At 39.4% G+C, this 25,182-nt stretch overlaps 1 protein-coding gene across 4 annotated transcripts in view; it reads right to left on the reverse strand.

Annotated features, from left to right (window-relative positions):
• The window catches only part of MSH2 (mutS homolog 2), a 73,568-nt gene extending 53,159 nt beyond the window's left edge, over positions 1–20,409 (reverse strand). The window contains exons 1-6 of one of the 4 annotated variants that reach the window (XM_081591234.1): positions 20,128–20,409; positions 14,266–14,283; positions 10,533–10,741; positions 9,520–9,666; positions 6,920–7,069; positions 6,159–6,292 (exon numbers count right to left, since the gene is read on the reverse strand). In XM_081591234.1, the coding sequence (XP_081447360.1) occupies positions 6,159–6,292; positions 6,920–7,069; positions 9,520–9,666; positions 10,533–10,741; positions 14,266–14,283; positions 20,128–20,338 (869 nt within the window). In that variant the 5' untranslated portion in view covers positions 20,339–20,409. Of the gene's footprint in view, positions 1–6,158; positions 6,293–6,919; positions 7,070–9,519; positions 9,667–10,532; positions 10,812–14,128; positions 14,284–19,495; positions 19,991–20,127 lie in introns of those variants that run through there. The other 3 variants (XM_081591232.1, XM_081591235.1, XM_081591233.1) reach the window with 3 other exon arrangements.
• Positions 20,410–25,182: the final 4,773 nt, after the last annotated feature.

The raw sequence follows: 25,182 nt of genomic DNA on the forward strand, positions 1-25,182 counted from the left end.
ACTACAGTGAGGTACTACCTCACACACTGGTCAGAACGTCCATCACTAAAAAGTCTACAAATAAATGCTGGAGAGAAAAGGGAACCCTTCTACACCGTTGGTGGGGATACAAGTTGGTGCAGCCACTTGGAAAACAGTATGGAGGTTCCCCAGAAAACAAAAAGTAGAATTACCATGACTCAGCAATCCCATTCCTGGGCATATACCCAGACAGAACTAAATAATTCAAAAAGACCCATGCACCCTTATGTTCACAGCAGCACTATTCACAATAGCCAGGACATGGAAGCAACCTAAACGTCCACAAACAGATGAATGGATAAAGATGTGGTGTGTACATACGTGTACACACACACACACACACACAATGGACTACTACTTAGGCATAAAAAAAAACAAAATAATGCCATTTGCAGCAACATGTATGCAACTAAGAAATTATCATACTAAGTCAGTCAGAAAGAGAAAGACAAATACCATATAATATCACTTGTATGACACAAATGAACCTATCTACCAAACATAGACTCATGGATATAGCGAACTGACTTGTGATGGCCAAGGGGAAGAGGTGTTAGCAAATGTAAGCTATTATATATAAAACAAGGTCTTGCTGTATAGCAAAGGGAACTGTATTCACTATCTGATAATAAACCATAATGGTAAAGAATATAAAGATATATAAAACTGAATCACCTTGCTGTACAGTAGAAATGAACACATCATAAATCAACTGTACTGCAATAAAAAAAAAAAAAAAAGGAGCATAAAGTTCCAGTAAGAGTATTAAGAAGTAAAACAGCAAGGGAATGAAAAAGCTTCTAAGACATATAGCACAGGCAAGATACACAGTCCCCTCAGTCTTTGGTCTGGTATCATTAAAAGTCTAATAAATTGCTAGTTTCACAAGTCTATTCAATAAGCCATTTAGAAATAATTATAGTATTAGTTTATGTTCTGGCTAACAGAGGTTTTTTTTTAAAAAGACTGCTCTACTGTTTCCATGACAATGCCATTTTCAAATCACAATTTCAGAAGTGCCAAAGTTACTGTTGGCAAAACAAGGTATACCTGTCAATCCTACTCAAAATTACTCAGCTGTCACAATTGGATACATTAATTTTCAAACTGACTAGAATATAAGATCATTCTGGGGGTCAGTTCATCTCTAAAATTTCGAAATTTCTGATCTTACTGTAAGAATAATTGGCTGAAATTTCACAACAGTATATTTATATGACTGAGAATAAATTTGGTACCTAAAGAACTACAAGTTTTTGAGTCTCTTCTTTATCTGTTCTTCACATGGTTTAATGCAGACACCATCACTCATCTGATACATTAGATAGATAATCTGCAAGGTAGGGTTGAGAAAATTAAAAAAGAAAAAAAAAAGGCCAAACGTGTAAGAGAGGAACATGCTTTCAAAGAACATTCAATCTAGTGAAGAAGGACATGTCTGTTCTTACAGTTAGTGCTGAATACAAATGAGATATAAAATGCAACAAAATGTGATACAAGAAAGCAGAGAACTCCCATGGGAGCTGGGGAACCACATTTTGACCTCCACTATCTCCCAGAGTTTGCTCAAACTCACGTCCATTGAGGCACTGAAGCTATCTTATCTCATCCTCCGCTGCCCCCTTCTCCTTTTGCCTTAAATCTTTCCCAGCATCAGGGTCTTTTCCAATATTCTGAACAGTTGGGATTTAAAGAGATAGGATTTTGAGGAAAATACTTAGGAAGGAATGGTGGAGCAGCAACAGCAGAGACTTGACAGGAGAAGAATACAGGACGCAATAGAAGAAACCTGAAGGAGAGGATAGGAAAAAAACTAACCAGAAGCAAAATGGAAATGTTGCCTTTGGAAAGGAAAGAGTATTATTTCCTCTTGTGAGACAGAACCAGGGAATAGAAAACTGAAAATATAGATACATTTTGAGACTGTAAGAATCAAGGAGGAGATCATCTGTTTAAGTGTAGGAGAAGCTGAATGGAAAATACAAAATGCTGCACTGGTCACAGTAATAAGTCACGTGACAAAAGTAACACCAGGTAGCAGTGAACGCTAGATAGCTTGAAAGGTACAGTGGGTCCAATCTGCACTGTGTGACCTCTCCAGCAACTTTTAATAGAGAAAGAGGGGCCAGTTTGACAAAGGGCCAATGGGACAAGAAATTCTATGTCCCCCATGAAAGCACTGGGAAAAGGGTTGCCTTTGTGGTACAGACTGGATAGGAAGGCAAATAAAATTCAAAGGGACTAGCAGATCAGTCCAGAAACCAGAATAAGGGGTTTCACTAAACTTGATTTGGAGGCAGAGAAAACAGTGGTGGGAGAGCAGTGGAGTAACAGTCCTCCTGTTTGTCCTCTGAGACCAGAGCAAAGCTTTGCTGTTTTAAAGAAACTGCACTCACTGTATGACCTCCAGACCTCTATTTCCGCAGCACACTCACTACTAACTAAAGACATCCTTGCACAAAAGGATACTTAACATAATCTGGAAAGAAACGTAGGTCTAAGTCTGAATATAACCCCGGAAGTACACTGCCTCAAGAAGCATGATATACTATCACATAAGCACCACCACTATTTCTACATTTATAGGAGCTACTTTTACTTGGAGACATATTTCAAATAAAACTGCTATTAAATGTCATATAAAAATAATTTTAAACTAGAAGGCAATAAGAATACCAAATTCAACATGTGCAAATGGTATCATCAGTAACTTCATGAGTGAACTATGTCATACGCTAACATATATTCAATGTTCTTTAAAGAAGTCTAACAACAACAACAAAAGGATAATTCATTAAGGCTTCACATAAATCTATGGAAAGACAAACAGCAAAAAAAGTCCTAAAAAATTAAAACTAATGGTAACAGCCCTAGGGCCATGTGCAAATCTGAGAATTCTTAATAGTAATATAGACGGTATTCTTGTTGTAATTCCTAATTTGACTGTTAGGTAAAGCACAAAAGGAAGAAATACCCAGAAACTCACTTCTTAAAGGTAGTATCAATTCTCACCGGAGATTAAAGTACTTAAGCCATTAGCTAGCTATAAAGTATTGCCAGTGCAAATAGGTTTTAATGAATGGAAAAATGAGCATTATCACACATAAAGCGATTCCACAGGTATAACTTAAAAGCCAAAATAGTACATTTCATTTCTGATGTTAAAATTCAACGTGGATCAAATTAAACACAATTGATAGCAGCAAGAAATACAGTACAGCGATAAAAGGCATGGGCTCTGGAGTCAGGCCAGACAGGAGCCAGTCTCCACCACCTCTCAGCTAATGAACGTGAGATACTTAGCAAAGTCCCAGGCAACCAGTCTTCTCTTCCTCCTAAGAGCCTGACAATGACTTAAAAGCAATCCTATTTTCATTGTTATTCCTGAACCTATCACTGGGCTATAGCTCTGGAATAGGTGTATCCATCAAACTCAAAGATCTAGTCACAACTGTTCCTCTGTCTGCTCTAGCAAAAATAGAAAACAGAGAAATCTCTACTTTCCTTAACAGAATTCCCTGTACAGCCACACACTTTAACTCCTCACTTAGTTTTAAAAGGGTGGAGTAGAGATTTCCACCACCTCTCGGCTAGAAAATTACCACAAAACAGTGACAGTAAGAACAAAAGCTTGATTCGATATGCAGCTCTGAAGAATAATCCATCTTAATCTTAAATGCTTACAGAGGGAGACAATGAGAACCCCAGCAAGGCATAAACTAGAAGCATGATGTATCAGAGCAGGTGGAACTGAGAAAGGGTATTTAAAAAAAGGAGACTGTCCCAACAGAAGTCTGCCTTAAGGAGTATAACTTTGTCTTCCTGCTCTGTGGAATTTCAGCATTGGGCCTTGAAAACCACAGACCTTCCTAATTGCTGATCAGAAAAAAAAATTCTCCCCAAGATAGAAAGGAGAAATGTTTCCTCATCCTACAAGTGCAGAAAAGCAAATCATGATCTGACTCAGAAAGCCATTCTGGCAAATCATATTCCTAATTAGTCAGTCTTGTAAGGGTATCAGATTTTGGAAATTATTGCTATGTCCTATGAAAATAACCTTTAATTATAGCCAAAAAATTAATTTTGGTATCTTGCCTTCTAAATAACTTGTTATTCTGGTAACAGTAAGTGATGTCTCAGGTTTTTGAAGGGTCCAAATATATGCACGCTCTAGCTGTTAAACCAGAAGAGGACCACTGACATGGGCTCTGTTCCTACAAGCCCAAAGCTAAAAACACAACCAATGACCTAGAGCATAGGAATTAAATTACCTATCATTTCTTTTAAGAAACAACAAAAAGATAAGGGAGGATGGATATAAACTTCTACTTGTTCAGGCACAGACTTTCCATGGAAGGATACTCAAGAATTTGATTAAGACCCGTTGCTCCCAGGGCAAGTGTTGGCAATTCACACAGAGTACTATAAGAAATGTGTCCCTGCTGCAGTGCAGAGGCCCTGAGGAAGGGAGCCCTGGGAAATCAGGAGATAAGAGCAAGAAACTCAGCACTGTATATCCTTCTGTTCCGTTTGACATTTGACTTATGTAAACGTAGTTAGTCACAAATAATTAAAAACCTGTAAACTGCCTTAATTACTTGCAAATATCCAATCCTTCCTATTTCTTATTTTGTTACTAAATCCCACTCTTCTTCTCCAACAAACCTGGCTTCAGGAAGTTACCTTAGCATTTCAACTCCCATATTTTCAATGATATATCAACATACCCACAATTTGCTGACTTCTTGAGTTATTTTTATTGTAAGACCCTTTAGAATCCACCGGATCAATGTTAGCTTGGTAAATTATCTGCAGGGTGTGTCTTATGATACTGATCAACTATTTTATGTTTGCCTGGCATATATATAGCCCCATATAGTCAAAGGATCATCATGCTTTTTGTATACCATCAGAATTCAGTAGGCATTAAACAAATTCTTGAACAATTTGACAACATCAAATCCATAAAAATATTGACTCTCTTTTACCTATTCTGGCAATATATCTTAATTTACCAAACCGAAAATGTTAGGTATACAATAAGGCCACTGAAATAACCTAATTACTGAAAAAGGTAAAGTATATCCAGTCAATAAAATATTATGAATTTATTAAAAATGCTGAATATGAACATAAAACAGTAACACTAAAAAATGCTTATGATAATATAAGCACAAGTGGGAAAACACTAGGACACAAAACTATATTAGGATTACAACTGTGTTTTTAAAAAACTATCAAACATTAAGAGTGAACTATAGAAAATTATTTTACTTATATGCAGTTCAAAAACAGGTAAAACTAATTAATCTATGAGGCTAGAAGGACAGTTATTACCCTTGAAGTGAGGAGAGGCAGTAACTATAAGGATAACTGGGAAGAGTTTTGGGGATGCTAGTTATGTTGTTTCCTGACTTATGTGTTGTTAGCAAGGTATTCACTTTGTGAAAATCCATCAAACTGCACCTTCAGGATTTGTGCTTTTATGTGTATTACACTTCATTTAAGTTTTAAAACTTATATCTAAAACAAAGATAAAAATAAAACATACTCCAATGCTACTCACATTATATGCAGCAGCATTATATCGCTTTTTCTTTTATTTCCTCAGTTTTAAAGATTTTCTGAAATGTTTAGGCTGCCTTAAATTTTTTCTAGAATAATAAAGAGTAAGTGCTTCCTTTGTGCCAGACTTTGTTTAAAGTACTTTAAATACATTAAATCATCTAATCCTCATAGCAACCCTAAGAAGGAGGTGTGTTATTACTGTCATTTTGAAAGGGAAGACACTGCCACGCAGAGGTTCAATAATACCCAATACAACACAGCACCTAAGTGGAAGAGCTCAATATGAACCAAGGTAAACTAGCTCCAAAGCACAAATGCTCTGAGACATTATACCAACACCACCTCTCTAATAAAAGTTTACCTTTTTATAGCGAAGGTAAAAAATCATAATTAAGAAAATAAGTTAATCAATCTAAATCACCACTATCCTACTACTTTATTAACTTTCTGTGCAGTTAGATGCGAAAATAAAGGTGCAAAATTGCATGTTGTAATAAGTGGTATAAGCACATATGGAGTGACTGGAAGTTACTTAGAGTTTACAAAAGTGTACACTTTTTTTAATATACCTCTCTTCTATTCTGTTCTTGTCCATAAGAGGCTGCTTAATCCACTGGTTAACCAGTCTTTGTCCTTGAGGGGTTTTGCATTTATTCAGCAATGCAGCCAGAGACTGAGAGCCAGAAGTATCTTCAACAGAACCCTAGTAAACAAAAATAAAATAGGAAAGTGGCAGGCTCATTAGTGACCTCACTATGCCATGAAAAAGGACTACTTAATTTGGGGAACAAGAACACTTAACATTGGGCACTCCCTGGTAGTCCAGTGCTCAGGAGTCTAAGCTTTCACTGCCAAAGGCCTGGGTTCGATCCTTGCTTGGAGAATTAAAATCCCACAAGCTTCATGGGGAAAAAAAAAAAAAAACCAACCCCTTCACTCCCCAAACTTGTGACAACAACACAAAACTTAACATTCTTCAAATATTAAATTGAAATGTACACAAAAGCTCCTTATCTGAAAATCAGACTTTTAATGTATTAAATCTGATTTTCTGCTGTATATTTTTCCCCAAAACAGCACCACTTTATAATTACTGCAGTTTTAAACATAAAACTTCTTAAAATATAATTTTTTAAAACTGCTGTTAATACACAATTTATTCATAAAGTCAGGACAAATTATATTTATATAGTTTGCAATTAGGAAAATACAGTAATTCAAAACTATTTAAGTATAATAATATTTCAAAATATTTAAGCTCCTTATTAAAAGTCTTATATTCTATATATAAAAAGAAATATTTTTAACGGATGCATTTTTTTTTTTTTACCTGGAAAAGGTTAAGGGCTCTCACTGCTGCAACATCCAATTTCATGTACTGGCTGAAGTCAAAAGTAGTCAGTTCAAACTGTCCAAAGTTTGAGTCATCTGATAAGAGTTCTAAAAATTTGATTACTGCAGACAAGGAAGAAACTGCAACCTAAGATTAAGATTTTAAAACAAAAGATGGCTATCACTAGAATTCTAGAGATTAAAAAAAAAAAAACAAATGGTAATGAAAATAAATTTCAAACACTATCATTTTTCCTGGTATTTTTTCCCAATTCAAACCAAGAAAATCAGACAAAGTTTAAATAAACCTTTTTTAAGACTAGAAAATGATTTTTAGGAAGTGAAAACTTACTGTACTAGCAACACTATTTATAATAGCCAAAAGGAGAAATTATGCTATTGTCCACCAAGAGTAAAAAGGGTAAAGCCTGGCACGTTCACACTGTGGAATACTACATACAACAATTCGATATAAGCACAAACAATCCACCACAACACACAACAATACAGATTATCTCACAAACATAATACTGCATAAAGGAAATCACAAGAGCACAATCTTTATGAGTCCATTTATATAAACTACAAAAATAGATCAAACTAATTCATACTGTCAGAGGTACTAAAGGAGGTTAACAACTGGAAGAAAACATAAAAAGGGTCTTATGATCCCGGTACTATTCTGTTTCATGGGTGCTGGTTATGCGGGTACTTACAATTCATAAAAATTTAGTTATATACTTATATATACTTCCTTGTATGCATATTTAAATAAGAAATAACTGCCTATATTACTACTATAACATAACATAAAGAAGCTAAGGACATTAAACTGATAGCCCGATGAAAATTCTACTTATACTTGGTACCAAATTTATTGTGAATGTGCATATATTTCCTAATTGATAACACAGTCATCTATCTGCCTCTGCCAAATATAAAAGAATCTCCTGTTATGTCACCGTGAGAGACAGATGGTAACAATTTTTAGTAGCCCTAAGAGGCTTGTGTGCATGCTCAGTTGCTTAGTCATGTCTGACTCTTTGCAACCCCACGGACTGTAGCCCACCAGGCTCCTCTGGCCATGGGATTATCCTGGCAAGAATACTGGAGTGGGTTGCCCTTTCCTCCTCCAGGGGCTCTTCCCAACCGAGGGATCAAACCTGAGTCTCCTGCATTGGCAAATGGATTCTTTACCACTGAGCCACCTGGGAAGCCCTCACTAGCCCTGGAAGCGTCTTCCAATTTTCAACACTAAAGTAATTTTCTCTAATACAGCTTTTCCTTGACTTACGAGGTTACATGCCAATAAGCCTATCGTAAATGGAAAATGCATTTAATACAGTTAACCTACTGAACATCATAGCTTAGCCTCATCTGCCTTAAATGTGCTCAGAACACATTAGCCTATAGGTGGGCAAAATCATCTAACACAAAGCCTACTTTACAATATAGTTTAGTAACTCAAAATTTATTGAACACTGTACTGAAAGCAAAAAACAGAATGGTTCTACGGGTACAGCATGGTTGTAAGTGTACCGGCTATTAAACCCTTGTGATCCCACGGCTGACTGAGAGCTGCTGCTCGCTGCCCAGCATCACAAGAAAACTGCACCAAATATTGCTAGTCCAGGAAAAGGTCAAAATTCAAAGTATAGTTTCTACTGAATAAATATCACTTCTGCACTATTGTAAAGTTAAAAAAAAAAAATTGTTAGTTGAACCATAAGTCAGGGAATGTCTGTACTGGGATTATTACTCATACACAATGGCTTTTCATTTTGTCACATAAATAAAGTAAACCAGATAAACTTAGTTTATAAGGATCAAACTATTATGTGATAAGTAATCACTGCAAAATCATCATAGTAATAATAGTCTCAGTTTATTCTAGTTTGAAGTCAATTTTGAAAATTATAAGTAGCTATAACTTACTCTTATTTAAATATACAAATTTTTATTTTACTTGTCAGTGATCTACAAATAACCACTCAAAGAGGTTACTAATATTTTACATAAAAATATAACTCCAAACCATACTTTCTTCAAAGATTCGAAAAATTGAAGATAAACTTCAACCATTGTTTGCATATTCATATCTAACGCTGAACATAATCAGTGCCAATTTTTGAGCCAAACTGTTTAAATGTAACATTTATTTTTCAATTATTATGCACTGTGTATTATGTCCATCCTTATTACTTTCTAATCTCCACAACAATCCTTTAAGACATAATGAAGCTGAAGTAATTTACTGAAAACCTCACAGCTCCTATATTATAAAACTTTAATAGTACCAACTATGCTACCTCACTTACTTAGCTGACAGTAATCAGGCTCTTTCTGGTGAAACCAGTAAAACAATAATCTCTTCCTCACCCCAAGGATATATGTTGTGTAAATATAATGAAGTTATATCTAAGATTATGTTTGAATTTTTCTAGTCATTCATTTTCTAGTCATTTTCACAAACTTCATCACAGATTAAAATAAGCTTAAAAATCAGTGATCCATTTTAGGCTTTGAGATAGAGATAACCGAAGCAGCCTTCTAAAACGTCACTATTTAGGGATAAATTCATATTTGTAATTCACATACCTGGTTCTCCATTTCTGGCAACACAGCACTGTTCACCTGTTCTCCCTTTTTGCCTTTCAACAACCGGTTGAGGTCCTGATAAATATCTTTTGTGGAAAAGTCAGCTCTTTTTCTTTCTGTGATCAAAATTCCTCCTCTCTGAATAACCTATTTTACAGGAAATATTTTAAATTACTAAAAGAAAAGCAATACAGAAAGTTGTGCCACTGACAAATATAAAGTAATAACATTTTAACAAACAGCTTATTAACCCACATTATATTGTTACACAACAATACACGCAAGAAAACGTTGGTAACATGTATTAACATGTATTTTAAAAATCTATTAATAAAATTTTTGTGGAAGTTTAAAATTAGGCTTACATGAAGCTTTCAAAAAATAGTCTCAGTAGTAAAAAATAACAGAATGATACTTGGGGAAAGTTGCCTAGATACTATTTTTGCTAAAAATGCCCATCACAGATTTGCTAACTCTCAAGTAGTTCTTATTCTATTTGAGGCTCATAAGAAGAAAAGAATCCTTAAAAATCTAAAATAATAAACCAGACACCCATACAAACAACAAAATCAGAAATTTGTTAAAAGAATCAGAAAAATAAAACAGGCTAAAGTTCCACTCAAACTATTAAAAAAAAAAATAATCCTAAGGAACTGGATCTTATTTGACACATCCATGCTAAATACGGGCATAGTTTTTTATTTTTAAAGGTCCTACATCACCTCTTCCCCACCCTGCATCCCTCAACTGTGAAAGTACTTCTTTTATTAACTGTGATCCCTTTAAGATGACATTCAGTTCAGAAGGAAAGAGAGGAAGCGGGGAGGGGGAAATGATCTGAAGGAAAACAAGTTTTAAACAAGGAAGAGCTGGCAAGTCCTAATAAAGATACAAAATTTTGTCAAAATAGATTGAAATGGTTCCAACTTTTAAATTTTTGTCTTAAATAAAACAGTATGTTACTTGAGGCATTCCTAGCCTTAGATTCTCTATCATAGACTCCATTCCCTTACCTGCCTCAGTTTTCCCATGTCTCCAGCGGTCTCCCCTCCTGGTATAACACACTCCTTTGGTCCAATCTGAATCAGGAGAGCCTCCAGATTGGAGAACTGATCATTATCGGGGAACTCACACAGTCCTAGCTTCCTCTGTGTGGAGTCAACATACCCAACTCCAACCTGTCTTTGACCATCGACTGTTGACATTTTAACACCCACAACACCAATGGCAGTGGACATATCGTTGTTACCAAAGAGAATATCTTCAAACTGAGAAAGATTACCTGGAGAGGCCTAAGCAAAAATAAAGAGAAATTTTAAGAAACTCTTCAGTGTACTTTAATATTTCACTAGCAAACAAAAATTACCCAACCTAGATGAATTTTATTAACAGAACATTTTCTTACCAAACAAAAAATTACTTATAACCATGTATTCCAATTAATATTACCATATCTTCTATAAAGTATCCTCCCTAATTTTCCATAAGAACACTTGGGCACATCTAAGAACAGCAGTATCAAAAGTGATTTTCAGTTTGAAATGTGGCAGCGAGGTTTACACTCACTCATTCATTGAGGAACCCAAAGGGATAACTCTCTCAATGGTATGCTTACATTTCTACACTCTGCCAAACTACCTATTGGTTACATGTATTAGAATTTTCACTGAGTAGTTATATCACATAGTTATATCACATATCGCATTATTAGCTTAAATATTAACCTTGGATAGTCATCACTCTGTATCAATATATTTGTAAAACACAGATTGTTCTAGATCAATGATTTCCAAATAAAGGGTCTTTGACCTATTCTCAATATTTCAAAAAGATTAGAAATCTCTTTAAGAATATACACAGTAACTAAAGGGTTAAGTTTCTTTACTTTTGGCTCTGCTTGTGTCAAGTTGGTGGGTTACAGCAGTTCAACATGATCAGAAGCTGACAGCTGCGTGTTAACATGAGGCATTTCTAGGGCAACTGATGGACCATGGTATGAAAACTGACAGTCAGAAATAGTACAAATGAGCAGTGACAGCCAAACTTAGGCAACCAGTAGCCATCAACAGTTCTTGGATGTCTTTAGCATCATAACAGCATCTTTTCACAATATGGTTCTGAACATACTGTAACTCTGTATGAATTGTTTAAAATCTGGATCAAAAATGAAATGGAGGAACTTCTCCAGTAGTCCAGTGGTTAAGACTGAGCTTCCACCAGAGGGGGCTTGAGTTCAACCCCTAGCCAGGGATCCTGAATGCCTCACAGTTCAGCCCCAAAAAAGAAAATGTTATGGAAAACTGTTATCTGATACTCAAATGTAAAAAGCACTGATTCACTCACAAACGTAAACATCATATTTTCACATACATGCTTCAGATTTACACACAGGTTATGAAGCATATCTTTAAAAAAACCTTCAAAAGTGAACCAGTAGCTAATAAAATTGAGTCTTTGACGGTCCTTGAAAATGGTAAGACTGGTAATCCCTGAACTAGATGGTACTAAGGTCCCTTCTTGCTCTGAACATACTACTGAGAACACAGGAGGAAAAAGTCATTCACAGGGACTTCCCTGATGGTCCAGTGGTTAAGTGGACCAAGTGGTCCCAGCTTCCACTGAGGGTGACACCAGTCTGACCCCTAGTCAGGGAAATAAGATCACACATGCCACTTGGTGTGGCCGAAAGTTAAAAAAAAAAGTCATAGAAGTCAACTACCCTAAATATCACTACTACTTTACACAGAATCAATAAGCTAAAAATTAAGATACATCAACTTTAGCAGCTCCTAAATCTGAACTTCTTAAAATGTCAGAATGAAGATACTATGTTTTAACCTGATCAAGATACACAGTTAATGTTTTTTTCCCTGATCTAAAAGCTAGGAGTTAAAAACAATTCATCTAAAGGATTCTGATGACACAAGGAGTGAGGTGTGATGAGCTCATAAAACAGTTAATCACCTAAATTCATGATTCCACATTTTGGTGTTGTTACTAATTGAGCTCTGTGAAGAGTGAGATAGAAAAACATCATGTTTTGGTACCCTCAATTTTTTATTAAAATCTTTCAAGATGTAGGATAATACTTTAAGTCCCACTTTTCTCAGTAAAGTAGCAATGAAAATTCTGAGGAAACTCCATCGTAATGTGTGTGTGTGCGTGTGAGCGCACTCATGCTTAGTCACGTTCAACTCTTGGTGACACTATGGACTACAGTCCAGCAGGCTCCTCGTCCATGGGATTTTCCAGGCAAGAGTACTGGAGTAGATTGCAATTGCCTCCTCCAGGGGATCTTCCTGACCCAGGGATCAAACTCGATTCTCCCGCATTGGCAGGCAGATGCATTACTCCTGAGCAACTGGGAATAATACTCTCAGTCCCACTTTTCTCAATCAAGTATCACTGAAAATTCTGAGGAAACTCTGTAACACAGAATGCTAAATTCTCTCAGATGTAATCTTCAGGAAATGTGTACATTTTCAAAGGCAGGGGGCAGTGGTGGGAGGCAACATGGAGGGGACATTGAAGAATATTATCCTTGGGGCAGTACCAACATCGCATGTTTAAATAATGCACACAAAAACTTTCATAGGCCTTCCAGGTCAGAAGACATCTTGAAAACCTTCTAATGTTACGTTTATAAAGAAACAGATACAGGAGAAGGCTGGGAAATTTGCCAAGATCACCCAGAGGGACAGAGGAGAAAAGAAATGAGATGCACCAACTACAAGCCCAGAGCATTGTCCCCCGCTAACCACATTTATTCCCTTGCAAGGATAAATCTCAATTCCCCAACATTTTAACCTTTATCCAATATTTATGTGCATTTATTGGTTTAGTCACTAAGTTGTGTCCTACTCTTGCAACCTCATGGACTGTAGCCTGCAAGCCTCCTCTGTCCATGGACTTCTCCAGGCAAGAATACTGGAGTGGGTTGCCATTTCCTTCTCCAGGGGATCTTCCTGACCCAGGAATTGATCCAGGGTCTCCAGCATTGCAGGCAGATTCTTTACTGACTGAGCTACGAGAGAATGTATTGTGTGAACAAAAACATGACATTACAGACTAAAAATATAGTCCTTAAATAAAACAAGCTAGCACAATCATCTCCATGAGGGCAGTAGAAGCATATCAACAAGCCCTTCTAGACACACCTAGGAATATGATCAGCATTAAACAAAGTTCCAGACTTTTAAAAAATTACAGTCTAATGAAAGAGAAAGGAATACACAAAGAGCCAAATACATTACAAGTGTGTATAAATGAGTTTCCCAGAACATGTTAATTTCTGTGATATTACTTCAACAACAGTAAAAAATCAAATCTTCTTTAATGCTGGCATTCAACTTTACATAAAAGCTATTAATTACTTGGGTTTCAGTGACAGTGACAAAGCTCAAAGTACTCACACTCATAAGGATTTATTGAATTTCTGAATTGTTATTAAACTGTGATTTTAAAAACCACATGCTAAAGAATATTAAAGTCTCTCAAAGGATTTTACTATCACAGCCTGGCTAAAATATTAAAGCAACACAGAATTCTCTTGCATTTTTATTTTTTCTATTCTTAAAAACACAACTAAATTTAAAAGGAAGATAATTACCTTAAATGCCAAATACCAATCATTCTCCTTGGAGGCCTTATTTCCAGCTCTGTTCTTATAAACTTCAACTCTGTACTGACGAACTAGAAGAAGATCTTTTACAAAAGACTCAAAATTCATTTTACTAAGCACAACACTCTCCAGAGTCTTTGCTCCTAAAGAAAAATATTAAAAATACAGGTTACAGATTTCAGAATTTAAAGTCTTAAGTGTTCAAGACCTAACACAATGCCTCCCCCCAAGCTATGTTGTTTTCCCAGTAATTCATTCACTCAATAAATTATCAAGCACCTATTTCATGTCCCAGGGATTCTAGTAGATGAAGGGTATAAAATGGTGGATAAATATAGCCACCTACATATCAAAATAAGAAATTAAGATTAAAAAAATGAATAAATGTATATACAGCTGATGCTACTTATCCTTTTTCATCATCTGTTTTTAACAAGTTTGGATAAAAGTCTTATATAATAACTATTGTTTATTATATATGGGGAAACAGTGGAAACAGTGGCTGACTTTATTTTACTGGGCTCTAAAATCACTGCAGATAGTGACTGCAGCCATGAAATTAAAAGACACTTACTCCATGGAAGGAAAGTTATAACCAACCTAGACAGCATATCAAAAAGCAGAGACATTTGCCAACAAAGGTCCCTCTAGTCAAGGCTATGGTTTTTCCAGTAGTCATGTATGGATGTGAGAGTTGGACTATCAAGAAAGCTGAGCGCCAAAGAATTGATGCTTTTGAACTGTTGTGTTGGAGAAGACTCTTGAGAGTCCCTTGGACTGCAAGGAGATCCAACCAGTCCATCCTAAAGGAGATCAGTCCTGGGTGTTCATTGGAAGGACTGATGTTGAAGCTGAAACTCCAATACTTTGGCCACCTCATGCGAAGAGCTGACTCATTTGAAAAGACCCTGATGCTGGGAAGGATTGAGGGCAGGAGAAGGGGACGACAGAGGATGAGATGGCTGGATGGCACCACCGACTCGATGGACATGGGTTTGGGTGGACTCAGGGAGTTGGTGATGGACAGGGAGGCCTGGTGTGCTGCAGTTCATGGGGTCGCAAAGAGTCGGACACAACTGACCGACTGAACTGAACTGAATAACTATTGCAACAGTTATATATATAATAATAATACAATAGTATTTATATAATTTTTTCAGAAGGTCCATAAAGTAAATTACTAATTACAATAAAATGTTCTAGGTAACATAGTTCAAAAATTGAAGTTTCAAAAGGTACATCAAAAAGGAGACTTTCCTTTTCACCACTGTCCCCTACACATTCAATTTACCACCCAAGTGTTACCAGTTCATAGAATATATTTCCAAACACATTCTATGCACGCACACGCAGGCTAATATAAAGCATTGCTTTTTTTTCTTTTCTATAACTCCACACTATTCATACTGCAATAAAACTCACCATTAAGACCCAGCACAGTCAAATAAATTTCAAAAATAAAACTACAGAATATACGTGCAGATTATTCTAACAAGTCAGGATCTTATGAGACTTAACCTAAATTTAACAATAGATTGTATCAAACACAAATATTAAATACAAATAAAAATTAATTAAATGACATAATACAATTATTCTGTACAGCAAGACACAGCTGATACTTTGAATATCATTTCACTAGTTACGTAAGTAGTGGACAAGCACCCCTGCTGTCACAGACACCCTGAAAACGGGCTCAAATCTTGCCTCTCTAAAGTCATTCCCTAGAACATTTCTTATGATCTAATTCAGGACCAGGTACAGGGACCAGGCGGGTATCAAATGAGCAGAGAAAGCCAAAGGAAGAACACAAATGACAGATGACAAACGACTTTAAATGTGCGAACTGTGACAAAATGAGGAAAGTACAAGGTAAAAGAAAAAGCTAGCCTCACTAGGTCAGAGGGAGCAGCCACTGGACTCAAGCCACGGCTAATTTGCCCAGAGTTTTCAACTATGCAGAATTTTCAAAAGAAGCTCAAAATATGAATGTTTTCAAGAAACCACCCAATCTTTAAAATATAGGCAATTAATTCAAACTTTTAAGAAAACATTATTTAGGTTGCCAGTTTTCAACTCAGCAAGTAAAACACAGCCACATTTTTACAGACTTGAATAGACTACCTTTCTTTACCTTGCATTTAGAAAGCAAGCTGCATGAAAATTACGTCTACTCTGAATGTTATTCCTTCATCAAAGCCTGTACTCACATTCTCAAGAGGCATATGAGATCTAAGGTCTATTCAGGCTGCACTAGTCTCACTTCTCCCAATTAAGACTCACTCAGGACCAGAACCTCAGTGGAATGGTAGGCCCCATTTAAACTATTTCTTGTTTTTGCCTAGCACATAGGGTGACTACCTAATCTCACTTTGCCCAAGGCTCTCCAACTTTTAGCACTGAAAGTCCAGCACCCCAGGAGCCCTCTTAGTCCCGTGCAAACCAGAACTACTGGACAACCTATTAGCTCATCCAGTTGAATACATAAGAAACATTATTTATGGACTTCCCTGGTGGCTCAGACGGTAAAGAATCTGCCTGCAAAGCAGGAGACCTGGGTTTGATGCCTGGGTCAGGAAGATTCCCCTGGAGAAGGGAATGGGTAACCAGTCCAGTATTCCTGCCTGAAGAATTCCATGGACAGAGGAGCCTGGTGGGTTACAGTCCATGGGGTGGCAAAGAGTGGGACATGACTGAGCAATTAACACTACACTGAATATGATTCATATGATGAAATATTATCATAAAAAAGTTTGCTCGTGGAAAGCACTGAACCACAGTCAATACAAAATTAGAGAGGAATTTCTCCCAGAGATGTTTATAAATGCCACCGTAATTATCGGTCAACAACTTCCAATAAACAGAGCAATGAGTTTCAAACACTGTTGTATCATCCTTTAATTTAGAAGGCAAAACATAAAGTCCAACTCAGCAAAAACAATTCTGGGGAGGGGGAAAAAAACACTGATCTGGCACATAATTCAGAAACAATTCTTAAATCAGCCTAGTAGGATGTGCCAGCATACTTGTCTGGCCAGCACTGATTTGGAATTGGAATCCTTCGCACACATCAACAAGCACTCTCAGATCCACAAGCCCCAACACTCTCTATTACATCTATTTGCACATCAAAGTTATCTGCCTGGCCAAGGGCGGAGGGATCCAGAGCAATCCTCAGTCTTTCTATAGACACACTCAACAGGAAAACACATTCACAACAGCACTGACTTATTTTGGCTGTTATCAAGCAGCATGATGGATCTTAGTTGCCTGACCAGGGATCAAACCTGTGTCCTCTGCAGTGGTAGCACAGAGTTCTAACCACTGGACCACCAGGAAAAGTCCCCAGTGCAGATTTCTTAAAAGTGGTGGATGAAGAGGCAAATGAGGTGATTCCCCTCCCCCCAAGGCCTCTCACACTTCCTCCATTACTAATCTCCAGATAGGTTGTCAAACCATCTCCAAAGATACAGTTATCCTCCAAAGACACTATTTCTCTCAAACAAGTGACACACTGATGTGGCAATGCATTTTAACTCTTGTTTACAGATAAGCACCAGATGTATAGTTACTCTATGTTTCTGTTGAAGAGTTTGGCTGTATGCTTTAAGTCTGAAAGTCAGGAAGAAAAACTGAAGGGGAGCTGGAAGAGAAAGCTACCCAGCCGCCATCTGGCACAGAAGAAAAACCTCAGGTTGGTACAAGATTCTCCGCCTCAAGAATAACTTGGAACCCCCATCTTCTTTCAGCTGATGATGTGTCTGCTACCACCTGCAATGCGGGAGACCTGGGTTCAATCCCTGGGTTGGGAAGATCTACCCAATCCAGTATTCTGGCTTGGAGAATTCCATGGACTGTACAGTCCATGGGGTCGCAAAGAGTCGGACATGACTGAGCAACTTTCACTCACATGTGGGCACTGTACCATTCAGAGGCAGAGACTGGTAAGGAGAAGGTCCTAGGGCAGGGAACACAGAAGAGAGGCAGCTAACCAGGCAGCCTTAAGATGGGAGTCAAGAAAGGTTTCCAAGAGGAGATGCCTTCTAAGCTGAGTTCTGACAGCAAAAGAGACAAAGGATAAGGAACTTTGTTTTCTAAGGACTCGGATTTCTCATCAATAAATTGAAGCTAGGTACTAACCCAACTAGCAGGGCTTTATTATAATAATGTATCACTAGATGTTTTAGAGTCAGAGAAAAGCAGCCAAAAGGATATGAAGAAGACTAAATGCCAATCGAATGAACCAGACAGAGAAGAAATGATCAACAGAAAGCCATCTGTGAGAAGAGGAGATGGGATCCAGACCACAGCAAAAGGCTCATCTCTTCACTGGCACACTAGGGAAGGAGAGAATGGATACAGATGACATTAAAAATATAGGTTCAAAAAATAATACAAATATGGATCAACTAACAAATGGATTAAATGAAGTATGGTACATCCATACAACTGGAATATTTGGCAATAAAAAGTAATGAAGGATTGATAACACAGATGAAACTTGAAAATGTTAAGTGAAAGAAGTCACTCAACACCAATGTTTCTAGAGAGAGAGAAAGCAGATTTGTGGCTGCCTGTGTTTGGGAGGACTGAGAGGAAAGGGAAAGTTCCTGCTGACGGGTACAGGGTTTCTCAAGACTCAAGTGAAATTTAGCCTCTCTTGTAATGCCTCTTCTGTAGGCTACAGTCTTTGGCAATCCTGTCTCTGCCTCTTCTGCAACTTGTTCTGCAGCATCCTCCACATACCCTCAACTGGAATTAGATTTCTGCCTTGCTCTCCACTAAAGGGGGCTTCCCTGGTAGCTCAGAGGATAAAGAATCCGCCTGCAATGAGAGAGACCTGGGTTCGATCCCTGGATTGGGAAGATCCCTGGGAGGGCATGGCAACCCACTCCAGTATTCTTGCCTGGACAATCCCCATGGACAGAGGAGACTGGCGGGCTTCAGTCCATGGGGTCGCAAAGAGTCCCCAACACGACTGAGCGACAAAGCCTAGCACATCCAGAGACTAAGCACACAAACATCCACTAGAGGGAGCTCTGTGCAGGTGGGGGATACTGCCTTTTGATCTATGTATTCCCAGTGTCCAGAACCCTGCAGGACAAGGTAGCACTCAATAAACGTCTATCTGCTGAATTAAACATCTTTCGTCAGTAACATCCCATCTGCATATGGCAAAGGCAGGTCTAAAACCTGCAACTCCTCACTCCTCCTAGCATGCTCATTCACAAATGAGCCAGGGATAAAAGATTAAAAAAAAAACAAGATGTTTAGAACACCTAACTCACAAGAGGGTGAGAAGTTCGTAGTAGCTTTCCAGGGAGAGATAATGCTAAAGAAATGGGGATGGGTTACCGAGGGCACTGAATGCCGAGCAGAGTCACCGACATCCATGACTAACTCAAGGCCATACAGCTGCTAAGAGGTAAGACTTGAATCGAGGCAATCCGGTCCAGAGTTCAAGGTCCCGACCACCAACACTGCCTATTAACTGTAGACACAATAAGTCCCTACGCTGAACAGCGATATAAATCACGCTCGGGCAACAGGTAAAAACACGTTGGTGACATAAAACGGTCTCCCTAAATCCCTTCCATTCTAAATTTCAATCCTGGACTGGCATTTGTGATAACGAGGATTGGCAGCGTTTGTGATGAGATCCACAGCGCCAAAGCGGGGGCTGAGAAGCAGACACCCACGCGTACTGCAAAAAAAAAGAAAACGCCTCGCATGAAGCCAGGCACATAGCGATCGCTATTAGTTCTGATCCGGGGCAACTGCCGAGGGACGGACTTAGGGTGGAGGCAGCGCAGGGGGCGGGTGGCGCCCCTCTCGGCCTGGGCAGGGACCGGAGCACGCGCAGTGCCCCCATGAGACACCAGGGTCCCCACCCCCGGGCCTCCAGGCCCGACACCCTTCCACTTCCTGAGAGGAGCCCACTCTGCGGGGTCCCCTCCGCCCCGAGCCCGCGCCGTCCCCGCCCTCACCTGCCGGCCCCATATACTTGACCACCCCCTGCGTCTTGAACACTTCGCGGGCGGCCAGCAGCGCGTCCTCCCGGTGCGCCGTGTAGAAGTCACCCCGGTCAAAAAGGCGCACTGTGGTGGTCGGCTTCTCCGGCATGCCTTGGAAGAAGCGCACAAAGCCGACCTCGGCCGCGCTCTCCAGCTGCAGCGTGTCCTTCGGCTGCACCGCCATTTCGAAACCTCTCCGCCAGCCGCCCGAGAGAACTGCAAGACCCCGCACCCACTAAGATGTTTCCCGCCTCCCCTCCCTCGCCCCCCAAGCGCGTCCGGCCTCTGCGGAGACACCCAATCAGCATCCAGCACTGCGACTCTGTGGGTGGGAGTGCGCCCCGACAGCCAATCATAATCGGACGCGGCCCAGCTTCCCGCGCACGCTGGTGACTCTGTCTAATGCGCATGCGTGAGCCTAGGTCGCGCGCAGACCCTGGCAGACGCCCATCCTTGAAGAAGTTAGCTCTTCGGGTTTTCTGGGCTGCACAGGCGTGGGCACCTGGTGGAGGAATAGCTAGATTAAGAGATCAGGTGGGAGGTTCCGGCTGATTTTGAGTTTATTATGTACCCGTAAGCAAGAGAGTGAAATCAAAAAGAAACTTGAAAGCAAGGAAAAACTAGCCTTCCTAGCACAGTATTTTTTTTAACCTATGCCCCTCTCCTTCCAGCTGCCTCCGTTTTCTTTTTTAAGCAAACTCCATCCTAGCCAAGACTCCACTCCTTGATTGATTCATTCATTCAAAAACAGAAAACTTGCTATGCGCCAGCCATAGAATCTGAGGATTAGTAAAGATAAGAGAAAAATCACAGCCTTTGTAGAGCTTACATTCTAATGAATGGATTCAGATAATATACTAAGTAAACTACCAGTAGGGCTTCCCTGGCGGTTCAGTGGTAAAAGAATCCCCCTAATAACCCACTCCAGTATTCTTGCCTGGAAAAGTCCATGGACAGAGGAGCCTGGTGGGCTGCAGTCCATGGGGTTACATGACTGAGCACGCGTGCATGAGGGTGGAGGGAAATGGGTTGGTAGCAATAAACTGGTAGAACTAAAAAAAAAAAAAAAAAAGAATCCCCCTAGTGATGTAGAAGACGTTGGTTCGATCCGTGGGTGGGGAAGATCCCTTGGAGAAGGAAATGGCAACCCACTCCAGTATTCTTGCTTAGGAAATCCAATGACAGAGGGTCCATGGGGTCGTAAAAGAGTTGCACACGACTTAGCAACTAAAACAGCAGCAAACTTATAGTAAGTAAACTGTTAGAAGTAAGTGTTTAGGTATAAAGGACAGGGTGGGGAGGGTTGAATTTTTTTTTTTCTTTTTAAATATTCAGCAAAGACTTGAAGGAAGGAGGTCAAGATATATCCTGCACAGTTGCCTGCCTAACAAAAGGTATTGCACTCTCCCGTTTGATCACCCTTCCCCCACGAAAGCTGCCCCAAACCCTGTTTCAAAGCTGCAGAATTACCCCCGGGGGCTTTTCAAAGGTGTTCCTGGGCCCCACCCCCACCTAATGGGTTGGAATTTCTGAAGGTGGGTTATTGGAATCTTTTAAGAAAGCTCCCTGGAAATTCCTGACAATCAGCTCGGTTTAGAAACCACTGACCTGCAGGTTAAAATTCAAGTAGTTTCAGAAGTAGAGAAAGTTTGAGCTATCAGACTGCTGACTACATCTCCTGCTTGGGGTAGTGTTCCCTCCTTTCACACCAGCTCTTCCAGCTGCAGTAATACACTTCCCCTTACCTTTCAATACCTAACACAAACTTGTCCCTCTGCTCTGGAATGTTCCTTCCCTGCCCTTTGTGTAGCAAAGTACTGATCGTTCTTCAGTGCCCAGACCTGAAAGAAGCCCATTCCCTCCAGGTGTAATTTGTTGAGTTATCTTCTGAAGTACCATCTTATTCATCAGTTCAGTTCAGTCCCTCAGTCTTGTCCGCCTCTTCGTGGCCCCATAGACTGCAGTACACCAGGCTTCCCTGTCCATCACCAACTCCTGGAGCTTGCTCATACTCATGGCCATCCAGTTGGTGATGCCATCCAACCATCTCATCTGTCGTCCCCTTCTCCTCCTGCCTTCAATCTTTCCCTTATTCATATTCATACTCATATTATATTTGCTGCATTGTTTTAGAAATATCTGTTTACCTGTCTCTCTTACCAAACACCTGGAAAGAACACAGATGAGTATTATTTATAGTTACTGATTTATAGTTAATGTATCAGTTCAGTTCAGTTCAGTCGCTCAGTCATGTCCGACTCTTTGCGACCCCATGAATTGCAGCACGCCAGGCCTCCCTGTCCATCCCCAACTCCCGGAGTTTACCCAAACTCATGTCCATCGAGTCGGTGATGCCATCCAGCCATCTTATCCTCTGTCATCCCCTTCTCCTCCTGCCCCCAGTCCTTCCCAGCATCAGGGTCTTTTCCAGTGAGTCAGCTCTTCATATCAGGTGGCCAAAGTATTGGAGTTTCAGCTTCAACATCAGTCCTTCCAATGAACACTCAGGATTGATCTCCTTTAGGATGGACTGGTTGGATCTCCTTGCAGTCCAAGGGACTCTCAAGAGTCTTCTCCAACACCATAGTTCAAAAGCATCAATTCTTCGGTGCTCAGCTTTCTTCACAGTCCAACTCTCACATCCATACATGACTACTGAAAAAACCATAGCCTTGACTAGAGGGACCTTTGTTGGCAAAGTAATATCTCTGCTTTTTAATCTGCTGTCTAGGTTGGTCATAACTTTCCTTCCAAGGAGTAAACATCTTTTAATTTCATGGCTACAGTCACCATCTGCAGTGATTTTGGAGCCCAAAAAAATAAAGTCTGACACTGTTTCCACTGTTTCCCCATCCATTTCCCATGAAGTGATGGGACCAGATGCCATGATCTTAGTTTTCTGAACGTTGAGCTTTAAGCCAACTTTTTCACTTCTCTTTCACTTTCATCAGGAGGCTTCTTAGTTCCTCTTCATTTTCTGCCATAAGGGTGGTGTCATCTGCATATCTTAGGTTATTGATATTTCTCCCGTCAATCTTGATTCCAGCTTGTGCTTCTTCCAGCCCAGCGTTTCTCATGATGTACTCTGCATGGAAGTTAAATAAGCAGGGTGACAATATACAGCCTTGACGTACTCCTTTTCCTATTTGAAACCAGTCTGTTGTTCCATGTCCGTAGTTAATCATTTATAGTTAATGATAATGGCCAATGTTATCAGCATTTATTAACTTTTCTTTATTTTTACGTTTTAATTTTTGCAACTCTAAGCGTTAAGAACTATTGTTATTCTTATTTTACAATGAGGAAACTGAAACTAGGAAATGTGAAGTAGCTTACCCCAAAATCTAGAACTAATAGTAAATGATTGAGCTAGAGTTCAGTCTCTAGATTCTGTAAGTTTAACTATCTGTGTGCCAGAGAGCCTGGCACATATGAGGAACACAGGAAATGTTTGTAAACGAATGAACTGTGTATCACAATAACCACTCCTTTTTGATAACCTTAGCCTAAGTGCCATCCATCTCTCCCCTTTCCCCATACACATTATAGTGAGTGCAGAGGAAGGCAACATGATAATAACAACCTCCAAGGGTGATGTCAGTATTAAATGAGATAATAGCTTTGAAAATATTTTATGTTTTTTAAAAAAGCCTTTATACTGTTTATCATCACATTTTCCCCCCCCAGACTATGTCTTTCACTTATTCATTGCATTGTGTATTTGTTTATCAATTGAGGGCTTCCCTTGCAGCTCAGTTGGTAAAGAATCTGCCTGCAGTGCAGGAGACTGGGGTTCGATCCCTGGGTTGGGAAGATCTCCTGGAGAAGGAAATGGCAACCTATTCCAGTATCCTTGCCTGGAAAATCTCATGGACAGAGGAGCCTGGTGGGCTGCAGTCCACGGGGTCGCAAAGAGTTGGGCACGACTGAGCGACTAACACTTACTTACTTACTTATTAATTGAGTCTGTTAATTCTAAAAGTAAAGAGACTACCCAGACTTGCCCTGGTCTGTCTGGAGAGTTAGGACCTGGATGTGTACTAGAATGCAATTCAAGGTAATGGAATATCAAAACATAAGCTTCTCAGGCAATTTAAGAAAGACAGTTTACAGGTGGGAGGTAGAGTTTACTGATGGGTAGGGATTTGGTTTCATCTAGACAAGGGCAGTGGATTTTTCTCTAGTCTTTAAAGATGAACTGGACTTTTTAAAAATACACTCTAGATTATGAGCTCAACAAACACCCCCCTTAAGAATATTTGTACAGTTTAGATACATAGCTCTGCTGATACAGATAGATCTCCAGAGTGTAAGCCTAGTTCAAGGAACATCATATGGCTGCTCCTGGGCAGGGGGACTAAGGGCCAGCAGCCCAAATGGGAGCTTTTTCTGTATATCCTTTTGTTCTGTGGAAGAAAAAAAAAAAAAAAATGTGTCTCAGACCTGAGCCTTGTAGTCTGATGTCATTAACTGCTCCTCTGGGGAAGTTATAACCATTTCTGATTGACTTTAATGGGCATAAAGCCTAGAAATTCATCTACAAGGCTATCAGACTTAGCAGAGGATGATAACCTTTCACCAGACTTTAAAGATAGCTAATGATTTCAGAGACTCTTTGTATCCAGACTAATAACAATGATCCACAGGACTTTTTTCCCTCCAAAATGTCTGCAAGAAGAGGGACCTTTAAATTACCCTGCCTAGAGACAAGCTTGAAGTAGAACTTTGAAATGTGTTTGTAATCAATTTGCCTAATAAGTTTTTTGTTGTTGTTTTGGTTTGTTGGGGTTTTTTGGTTTGTTTTTTATGGCCATGCCATGTGGCTTGCAGGATCTCAGTTCCCTAGGTACTAAACCCCAGGCCATGGCAGTGAAAGCCCAGAATTCTAACCATTAGGCCACCAGTAAACTCTCTAAGAGGTTGTTTTAACAGTATCTTTTCTTTAAAGCCATGTGCACAGATTAAATATGTATGATAATTTTGAAAAGTGAAAGTGGCTCAGTCATGTCCGACTCTTTGGGAACCCAT

Source organism: Giraffa tippelskirchi, chromosome 4, assembly GCF_054371585.1.
Source record: "Giraffa tippelskirchi isolate mGirTip1 chromosome 4, T2T-mGirTip1v1.2.pri, whole genome shotgun sequence".
NCBI lineage: Eukaryota > Metazoa > Chordata > Mammalia > Artiodactyla > Giraffidae > Giraffa > Giraffa tippelskirchi.